At 47.4% G+C, this 10,493-nt stretch overlaps 1 protein-coding gene across 3 annotated transcripts; it reads right to left on the bottom strand.

The window, feature by feature from the left end:
• Positions 1-473: 473 nt before the first annotated feature.
• Positions 474-4,924, bottom strand: TSPYL5 (TSPY like 5). Of its 3 annotated transcripts, none has more exons than XM_070802861.1 (2): positions 2,606-4,924; positions 474-1,186 (listed from the first exon to the last, which is right to left on the bottom strand). In XM_070802861.1, exon 1 carries the CDS (start codon positions 4,810-4,812, stop codon positions 3,571-3,573), a length of 1,242 nt encoding a protein of 413 aa, XP_070658962.1. In that variant the 5' UTR covers positions 4,813-4,924; the 3' UTR covers positions 474-1,186; positions 2,606-3,570. The 3 variants fall into 3 exon arrangements, with proteins under 3 accessions (XP_070658962.1, XP_019829617.2, XP_019829618.2); XM_019974058.2 differs by having other exon boundaries at positions 474-1,347; positions 2,640-4,924; XM_019974059.2 differs by having other exon boundaries at positions 2,640-4,924.
• Positions 4,925-10,493: the final 5,569 nt, after the last annotated feature.

The raw sequence follows: 10,493 nt of genomic DNA, 5'->3' as shown, positions 1-10,493 counted from the left end.
CATAATTCTGACGTGCAGCCAAGACTGAGTGTTGTTACTCTAGTTTGAAAGGTCCTTGAAGACACCTCCTTTGCTACTCCAAGTACAGTTCACAAGCCGCCAGCACCAGCATCACCTGGAAGTTTGTTAGAAACGCAGAGTCTCAACTTCTACTCCAGACGGCTACGTCAGAATTCATATTTTAACAGGATTCCCCACATGATTCAGAGGAACTCTAAAATTTGAGAAGCATTGGCTTTGCACTAGAATCACTTGGAAAGCTTGCTAAAAACAAGACTGCATGGCTTCTTCCCAGAACCACAGGATCTCAATCTCTGATAAGGGCTTGGAAATCAGAATTTTATATATTGTTATAGAGCTAGTCACACAAGGGCCTGAGGCTTAGGAATCACTCACGTATGCCACAGTATACATGCCGTCGACTACCCAGCCTCTGCTTAACCTTCCAATTCTTTTTTAAAAATAATAAAATATAATAGAGATACAAGCTTTTATTGTTTCCATCACACATGCAAGCTTACAACTGTTTATACTGTTTCAGAACAGAGAAATAATTGCATTATTACCAGAGTGCCAAATTACCAAGTAAGACAACCGGTTACTGATTACTTTGGGGAGGTTATTTTCACAGAACACAGAAACAATTTCCAAATTATACTTTACTTTCAAGTTCAGAGTTATATCATGAGACCAGGACACGCTGATAATTGTAATAGTCACACAAAGTCTCCGTCTTAGAGGGGAAAAAAAGACTGTTATTCTGGTGAAAGGTCTCAAGTAAGCACCTTATCAAAGACTGAAAGATAAGTCTTTGAAAGAGTTTACAACAGAGCAGTCTCTCTTTCCTCTTGTGGACACAGGGAAAAGGCAGCTTCATCACTTTCTAAGACTTCTTGTCAACTCTGAAGACTTTTGTTTCTAAGGCCCATCTCTGGAACGTCATTAGTTAACATGAAAAGCAAAAGGCAGATCTGATACGGTAGTGAGAGTGCAGCCCACCACGATCACCACCAGCAGAGTGTCTCAGTCTCCCAAAGTGGTCCCAGTTGAATTGGCACAGTGTCTTGGACTTTCGATCAACAATACAGGCAGGGAGATGGAGATGTAGATGAAACTGGGTTGACCATAACTGATAAATGATGTAGCTAGGTGACGGCACACGAGGTCTCTCCATTTCTGTGCATGTCTGAAAATGTCCATAATAGAGGAAAAAGCTTTAAAAAAAAAAAAAAAAAGCCAACCTATACAGCTCTATTTTCCCATTAGGCAAAAAATGGGGAAAATGATAAGATTTACTCAGAAACAAAATAAGTAGCACATAATCTTCTACAAAACACAGGGCCACACCTAGAAAAGAGAAAGAATCCAAAGTAATGTTATTCAGACTGTTTTTGTGATTTATAAAATCTACCAAAAATGAAAGATTTTTGGACAAAAGTTTGGGCATACCCTCGCCTCAGCAAAACACTTGCCCACTGCCCTTTAATTCTCCTGTCCCTGCCCTAGGGAACGCTCCTTCCCGTCCCTTCTATCTCTGAGAGATAGCTATACTCTCCTGGAGGATCCTCAAGCCACTTCGAGCTGCTTTGCCAAGCCCTCTCCACACCAGGCTTATTCCCGCTCTAGGTTTTTGCCCCAGCTCGCCTGCCCCAAACACCCTCTTGACAGCTCTTGAGGCAAGACTTCCCTAGCCCATGGGAAACTCAGAAGGAGGTCTTCCGTAAGGAGAGAGAGATTAGGGTGAAGGCAAGGACACACCCCCTCAGTACTTACCCCACCCTGAGGGATGAGGGGGAAAGAGGGCACAGATGAGCCTAGGCAGGAAGGGCACAGCTCAGCTTTTACACCCGCTGGAAATGAGCCCTGGAGATTCAGAAAAGGCACTCCCCCTTCCCCTGTCCCCACGCCCCAGGGCAGCCTTGGGATCCCCCATACTGAAGGCTACAGTCTACTCCCAAGGGTATGTGAAGGTAGAAGCCTAGAGAAAAGGAAGAAACCTCACTGCTGAGGGTGAGAGCTGGGGGATGAGAGACGCTTGCCCAGAGGGAACAGAAGGCAGCCAGGCCTTAGGAGGCAGAGAACAAGGCCAAAGCAGGAGTGACCCTGGTCCCCAGCACTGCTGCCCGGGGTGGCCGTTCTAGCAGATGCGCTGCATGTGAGGAATCTCCATGTCAGAATTACAGAGGGACCCGGAAGGCGGGAGGGAGCAGGACATGACCGCAGACCCACCTGGCTTCTGGCTTCCTCTACCCTATTCCAGCCCAGGGTGTGCCTGTGTTTAACAAGGCCCCAGCCAACTCGCTAGCTGTACGCAGAAAACCCTGGTTTCACAACTGTTTTGTTTTCTCTCTCTGTTTTCTCTTTCAGAAGTACCACTACTGAAACCAAAAAAAAGAAAGAAAGAGAGGAGTGGGGGACAAGCACAGGGACAGAGGGGAGAAGGAAGAGAGGGTAAGGGAACAGAAAGAGGATTGAGGAAGGAGGTGTAGAGGCGTGAGCTGAAGTAGACACAGGCCCACAGATCAGAAATCTCCCTTCCCCAGCAACCCCACTATAGCATTCCGGTTACGTGTGAGGCAGGGATGGGGGGAGTGGATAAAGGTACCTAGATGTTAAGTGAGTCCGGTCGCCACCCTCACCTGGAGCCACAGCTTGACGACAGTGAGCACATGTCCACACGTACCAGCCTGCCCATCAGTCCAGCAGCCAGCAGGGTTCCTGGAAGGCTGGAGAGGGTAGGTGTGTGTCTCATGCACCGGCAGAGGGCCTGTGTCCACAGGTAGTTCTCGAGGTCCTTGTTGCCCAGGAAGCCAATTGGGGCCAACTGGCAACCTAGACAAAACTCAATGGCCTGACAGTGATGAGGTATGGTGCAGACCTTGACAAAGGTTTACCACGAAGAAAGGCCCAGAGGCAGGAAGAGATGCAGAACAGTACAAAACCCACAGCAAACTGCTTCTCACCCTGAACCTCAACCCGTTGTCTAGGAGGGCAGCATGGGTCCCTGGCCAAAGCCAGAGATCCTGCAGGTGGCACCTTGGCTGGTGACCCCAGAGCCAAGAGACAATCAGTTTTGGCTGATGGCCAATGCCACATGCACTAGCTTCATTCTGCAGTGGCCACCAAAAAGCTTGCCACAGATGGCATGCATGGCTGGCATGAACTCGAAGCCCAGCAAGTCACCAGTCCTGAAGTAGCAGAGCTTAGGATGCGCTGGTCCTCCTGCTGATTGACTCACGAGTGTCCATGTGAAAGCCAGGTGGGAAACGCCAGAGCCAAGAACAGGGTCCAAGCAATGTAGAGAGAGGCAACACACGCTGGAATCAAGTGAGTTTAACATATGAACAGGAGGGGCGAGATCACAAAACGTATGATACTAATGTAGAGAAAGCAAGAACGTCACGGGAGGCAAAAGAACATGATCATAAACGCCATATTCTTGAAACCGAAGTCCAACAGGAATAGTGTGCAGAGGCCAACACGAAGAGAAGGCAGACAGCCAAACACCCAAGGCCAGCCGGGCACGGGGGCCAGTAGGAGGTAGGACGCAGGACGCAGACTTGAGCACGATCAGTTGGACTTGTTTACCCCAGGTTCCGGGGTCTCCCCTGGCGGCCTCGCAGGACCCGGCCTGCCCTCCTTTCCTTTCTCTGCACGGGCCCCTTCACTCATCAGGTAGTACTGTAAGGGATTGGGCCACAATTCCTCGTTGATTATCTCCACAATCTTGTCAGACTCGATGGAGCTGTGGTTTGAAAACCACCCAAAGAAGCTCCGGCTGTTGTCGGGGTTCCCCTGGCTAAGGGTCTGGAGGTCGTGCCCGGGGAGCCACTGGATTGGAGTGGAACGAGACACCACCTGACCCGAAGGGCCGCACCCGTATTCCTTGATGAGCACCTTATTTTGGAAATAGGGGTTGCGCCCGAAATAGAACTTGATTTTGTAGCCCAGTCTCGCCAGGCCAAGCTCTTCCACCTCCAAGCTATTCAAGAAGCTGAGGACCTCTTTATCCTGGTTATTCAGGAAGGACGAGAGCTGGGGGTGGTTCTGAAAGGCCTGCCCCCAGAAGCCTGGAATATTCTGGATAAGGAGGTTCCTGCGCTCTAGGTGGTGCAGCCGCAACTGCCCAAACTTGCGGGAGAGCCGCAGGTAGGCCCGGTCCGCCTGGGCGTTCATGGTCTCCAGCTTCAGCTGGACGTTCTCCAGCGTATCCATGCTGCCCTCTGTCGCCGGGGGCCCTGACCCCGCGTTCTCCACCTTCTCCTCGCCCCCGGGGACGGAGGCGGCCTCCGCCGCGGGCCCTTTCTTTGGCTTCCCACCGGCCAAGGCCGCAGACCCCCTTCCCACCGCACTACAGGTATCTGGGGCCTTCTTCGCGGCGGGGCCTCGCCGGCTTCCGACGCGGGGCCCGTTTCTCGGCCTCGCCACGGTGCCCACGGTTCCCACGAAGACGGTGTCACTCACCAGGCGCTCCGGGAAGGATGTGGCCTTGACCAGGCAGGGCCTGGTCACCGCCTGCCCGCGAGTCCCCGCCGCCCGGGCCCGGAGCGCGAGGCCACAATCTAGGGGCAGCCGGCAGGCAGCCTCTTCCCCGGGCCGGCGGGGCGGCGCCGGCGCAGCGCCTTCCGGGCCACCCCAAACCGCGCCAGCCTGCACCTGTGCCGCCTTGGTCTCCTCCCCGAGCCTCTGGCACTCTGGAGGGTCCGGGTCGCGTGGGGCGTCGTCAGGCGCGGCGCGGACTCGGCCTTTGGCGCGGCTCTTGCCACGGCCTTTGGCGCGGGAGGACCTTCTCCCCTTACTCCGGCCGCTCATGGCGGCTGCCGACTAGACCTCAAAGCCGCGATACGACCCCGTGGCCCCCCTGGCGCCGGCTCGCGGCCCTACAGAGTGGGGCGCTCCATGGCAACCGCCGACGTCACGACGGCACGACTGTACCGTCGCGCGAGGACGGGATGCACCCGCTGATTGGTTCCGCCGCCGCAGCTGCGCAAGAGCCGCCGACCCTCGCGGGCGCCCCCACCCCTCTATTTCACCCCTCAACTCACTCACAGGTTACAGAGGGATGTGCTTCCGTTTCCTTTTTTTTTTTTTTGGTCTTCCAAAAAAAAGACTTTCCCCTTTGGTCTCAGGTGTGCTCTCAGGGTCCTCTTCTACAAGATACCCTCAAGACAGTCATCATTATCAGTACCCCCATCATATGCTTTCTAAACTAACTAAAGTTCCTGCCATTATCTACTGTAACAACTGCCATGATGAACCTGCTCCTGGTCTGTCTCATCTTTGAAAGACTTTGCTGAGGGATGTGCCCTGGTACTTTTAACTCCAGGGACTTTAAAGGTAAGTACCGTAATGCCAGGCCACAAAGCGATGTGACGTGTGGTTGGATTTTAACAGTAATTATAAAACTAATAGCAACTAGTATTTTATGAGTATCATTATATCAGGCACTTTTCTACATGCCTCATATGCCTTTTCTCAATGTATGAAGGAGGTATCCTTATCATTCTCATTTTCCAGGTGAGATAACTATGGTTCAGAGATGCCAAGGAACATTCTTGGCATAACACAGTAAGGCGTGGAAGCATAATTCTAACCCAAGTCTGTCTGACTCATAACCTTTGTTTTATATTCACAAGTGTCTAGTCCTTCCAGGCCTGTTCAGCTGTAAATTACTTCATTAGTTTTTATGAAAGTCAGACTCAGGACTTCCCTAGTTGTCCAATGGTTGGTACTCAGCTTCCACTGCAAAATGCAAGGGTTCAGTCCCTGGTGAGGAAGCTAAGATCTCACTAGCTGCACTGCACAGGGGGAAAAACAAAGTTCAACCTTACCTGTTGCACCAGCATCAGCTGAGCACCTCTTCGTCCCAGGACCATCACCCAAATCCTCTAGCTGCCTCAGGCCTAGTTTATAGAGTCAGGCTATCATTCAAGATATAGGACCAGGAGTGAAGGCTACAAGTCAGAATTACTTGCTATAATTGGAGTAAGACAGGAATGTGTTCAGAGAACTATTATCATTCAAGGAGTAGAGCAGGGCTTCCCAGGTGAAGGTTTAGAAGCAGAGCCCCCATAGTGGCAGTAAGGAGGCCCTAGAAACTTCTTAGACCCTGCATGGAAACAGCCAAACAACATATCTCATATTCCCAAGAGAGCTCTGGACCATACCTTTACTAGCCAGGTGAAAGGACATGAAATAGTGAGGCCACTGACGAGGTTATGACCAGTATGAAAGCTTTCAGGATGTCCTTTTAAGCTCAAAGGGAACAAGAAGGCCCTTGAAACCAACCAATGGAGGAGAAAGCCTCAAAGCCCATTGGTTCTTCACTCTCATTAGTCAATGTGGGGTTGTCGACTGGCAGTCTGGCATTACCTGCAAGCTCGTTAAAAATGCAGAATTTTAGGCCCCCCTCAGACCTCCTAATTTAAAATTTGACTTTTAACAAGATCTCAATTAGATTGTTTCCACATTCAAATTGAAGTACAGGAGACAAGGAATAAGAGGAATTGTTTTGATACAGGTGGACTTCCCAAATGGTGCTAGTCATATAAAGAACCCACCTGCCAATGCAGGAGAGGTAAGAGATGCCCATATGACTCCTGAGTCAGGAAGATCCCCATGTCCCTAGAGAAGGACATGGCATCCCACTCCAGTATTCCTGTCTGTAGAATCCCATGGACAGGGGAACCTGGCGGATTACAGTCCATGAGGGTTGCAAAGAGTTACACACAACTAAAGCAACTTAGCACAGCTCAGGGCCTTACTTTAAACCAGCCTAATACAAGTGACTGCTATCTCTCTCAGAGGCTTTTCAGTAGCTTACAAGGCTGTCCATGATTTGTTCGGTTCCCTCCCTGCCACTACCCAGCTTACCTCTCTGACCATATCCTCTTGTCTCTCCCACCCACTTCCAACTACAGTGGCCTACCTTCTGTTCTTCAGACTCACTAAGTAGGCTTCTGCCTCAGGGCATTGGCACTGGCTCTTTCCCCAGGTAGGTTCAACTCCCTTGGCTGGCTCCCTTCACACTTTGCTTAAATGTAACCTTGTCAACGACTGTCCTATTTAAAATTGACACCCAGCCCCATCCTTCTAACTCTGCACTACTTTTTTTTTATTCCTTAGCACTTGACTTGGTAGCCCTTCCCTTCTCTAGAGGATCTTCCCACTCCAGGGATTGAACCTGGGTCTCCTGCATCTCAAGTGGATTCTTCACCGTCTGAGCCACCAGAGAAACCCATAACACACTATACCAACTCTTTATTATGTTCATTATTTAACTGCCTCTCCTCTCTAGAATGTCAGCTCCATCAGGGCAAGGATTTTTGTTTTGTTCACATGTGACTACAACAGTGTCTGATGTCTGATAACATGAAAAACACTCAATAAATGTTGAGTGAAAGAACCAGTCAAAGCAGAGTTTTTAAAAGTGAGTTTATAAATTGATTTTTAATTTACTCTGAAATCAGAATATCCCTTTTTTCCCCACAGAAGCAATTTTATAGGTGCAGGTTATGTATTTAAATCAATACATGGAGATCTATTAAGCTGATAATTTAGCTTTAGAAAGCATCTTTTGATATGGGCACCATTCAGGGCAGTCTTAGGTAAAAATCTAGAGTGATGCTTTAAAAATTAAGTTAGGGGAATTAATATTTAACTTAAAAGGGATTAAGCCAAGAATCACCTTACATCTTGTTGAAGGCCCTTTCATAATCACTTCTTCCCAAGGCCTTCCATCATTTCAGAGCACATATAAGCAGCCCTCCATCTCACAGAGAGGTTGTTAACTGTAATACCTTCCTTTGGCAATTAGACATGCAGTTTTATGCCAGTTCTTATACAGAATTACCTCTTAAACCAGATAACCACAGTCCGGAATTCTCTGTAAATCTCGGCAGGGAGTCGGGGGGCGGGGTGGGATCAGCTGAAGTCATCACCATCCCTGTACAAACTGCAGAAATTGATGGATTGGCTCACTTTTCAGAGCACTAACAGTTGGACCAACCTCCGTTGTCAAGAGCCTTAATCCAGCATTAACATCTGCATCATAAGCTCACCCATGGCTAAACCACTGCAGGATTAATGTAGGCGGACCACTGCAGCAGTGTTTATTATACAGTCTGCTTGAGCCTTTCATCATGTCAAAGAGATAAGCATTGGGTAAAGGGAAGCGAATGTGAAACTGACACCTTATGTACACTTCTCTGTGCCTTGAGAAGCTGGTCTGTGCTACTGAACTAAACTGTTGGTTTTCTTCTCAGGCATTAATAGTTAATTTATATGACACCGCATCTTGGGTTTCCAGTTAGACAGTAGACTATGTAAGGGTAGAGACCGTGTCTCCTTTTTTATCCCTCAAAGCACCTAGCGTGGCCCTTACACATACTAGTAATTATAACACAATTTCACCTTTATTTTGCATTTTATCCAGTACCATGTTCCAATTCACTGAATCCCTACACCACTGCATTGGGCAGACAGTTATTTCTCCCATCTTAGAGCTGAGGTTACTGCTGTACAAAAAGATCCTGGACCTTGCCCAAGGTCACGCAGCTAATAAATGGTCTTAGCCCAAGCAATCCAACTCCTGCACCCACGCTCTTAGCCACTAATCTGTGATGTAAAATTATGGCTTAATAGATTGAAATATCAGACTCTCTCTAGTGGGTAAAGATACCTTTTAATTTTCAAATATATATATTTAATATAGTTATATATGCACGTGTCTTCGTATACACCTACAAATATGTATAAACTGAAATATATATATGTTAGTTGTGAATCATTTTCTATGGTGTGTATATGTGGAATGATGATGCTGAAGAGAAGTGAGTTTCATTTCAGCAGCCCACGTTGGGAATAAAACATCTTCATTTGCACTGCATTTGTGAAAATCATTCTATGAATGTTATGAAAGCAATACAAATTTACTGTCATGAACTCAGACCTGGAAGTATTTTCACCTCTCCCCAGTAACTAGTCTTCACTGTTGTTCTCTGAAAATTGTACTTCCTCCGTTCCTTTTAAGGTCTGATTTCTTCCAATCATAGAAATTAACACGCCGGGGGAAAAAGACATTCCAGTCATCCAACCTATTCCCCAGTCAAGAGAACTACATTCCTCCCTGTCTCCCTGCTGATGGGCTTTAAGATCCCAGATGACATTTTTTAGCCACAAAGATTTTCTCTTCCCCCAGGATGAAAGTTTGAGTCTGTTAGATGAGACAGTGAGTACTGCTTAGGGTATGAAATTTTGCCAGCTAACCCTCCCAGTTTATGGAAGATCATTGAAAAGGATTGACGTAGGGAATATTTTCAAAGGGAAAGAAAAAAATCTGCCTCTTAAAGGTAAATTGCAAAAACTATTTGAACTTAATATCTTGAAAAATGCGCCTAGCTTTTTCCCAGTTCCCTCCCCACACCCTGCCACCCAAAGAGCAAAATTTTATAGCAGACCACCTAAGTCACTCAGTTCACGTCATATTTTGTTGTTGTTGTTCAGTGACTAAGTTGTGTCTGACATTTTGTGACCCCATGGACTGCAGCATGCTAGGCTTCCCTGTCCTTCACCGTCTCCCAGAGCTTGCTCAAACTCATGTCTGTTAAGTCGGTGATATCCAACTATCTCCTCCTCTGCTGTCCCCTTCTCTTCATGCCTTCAATCTTTCCCAGCATCAGGGTCTTTTCCAGTCAGTCAGCTCTTTGCATCACGTGGCCAAAGAATTGGAGTTTCAGCATCAGTCCTTCCAATGAATATTCAGGGTTGATTTCCTTTAGGATTGACTGGTTTGATCTCCTTGCTGTCCAAGGGACTCTCAATGTCATATAAGTAGTCTCATGTCATATAAGTAACTTCAAAAAATTTAAAAATATTGGTGGACATAATCTTCCTTCCTGGCATTTTCTTTTCACCAAAAAAATGAGATCTTTAGGCTGAGGTTTTTGTTATAGAGAAGAGAAAATACCAAGGAACCAAGAAAGTGGAATTTAGCAACTCAAATTCTTATTTTGAATTACAAAATAATTTCTTGAGAGGGGAAGATACAATAGCATTGAAAGAGAAAGTTTTAGCTCCGCAAGGGCAAACCAAAGAGCATTAAGAGTTTATAATATAAATCATAAAGGAAGAAAAACATGTGATGATATATAAGCCAAATCTCTACCACACAAAGAAGAGACAAAAATCTTTGCTGGCTGGAGTTGAAGAGCTTAGGATACATTTAGAGAGTGCCTTGTTGGTTTGTTGGTGCAAGATCTTGAGAAAGGAATTCTCACGGTTACCTCTCCAGGGGTCAGAACTCTTAGGGAACTGGTAGAGACCACCCTCCCTGGAAAGGAGTAGGGAGTACTCAGAGTAGGCAGAACTAGTTCCCAACTTGGAAATTTGGACCCAGACAAGAAATACTCTTAAGGGGCTTTATTCCCATTACAGGGCAGCCAGAAGAATTTGTACAGCGTACGTGTTGCCAAAGGAAGTTCTTTGAATTTTGT

The sequence above is a fragment of the Bos indicus genome, chromosome 14, assembly GCF_029378745.1.
Source record: "Bos indicus isolate NIAB-ARS_2022 breed Sahiwal x Tharparkar chromosome 14, NIAB-ARS_B.indTharparkar_mat_pri_1.0, whole genome shotgun sequence".
In the NCBI taxonomy this organism is placed as follows: domain Eukaryota; kingdom Metazoa; phylum Chordata; class Mammalia; order Artiodactyla; family Bovidae; genus Bos; species Bos indicus.
Note: the sequence above shows the minus strand (reverse complement) of the source record. Positions and strands in the feature narration are given on the sequence as shown.

Excerpts from the sequence above, each read along its gene's own strand:
- TSPYL5 (XM_070802861.1), bottom strand. The coding sequence starts at position 4,812 with ATGAGCGGCCGGAGTAAGGGGAGAAGGTCCTCCCGCGCCAAAGGCCGT.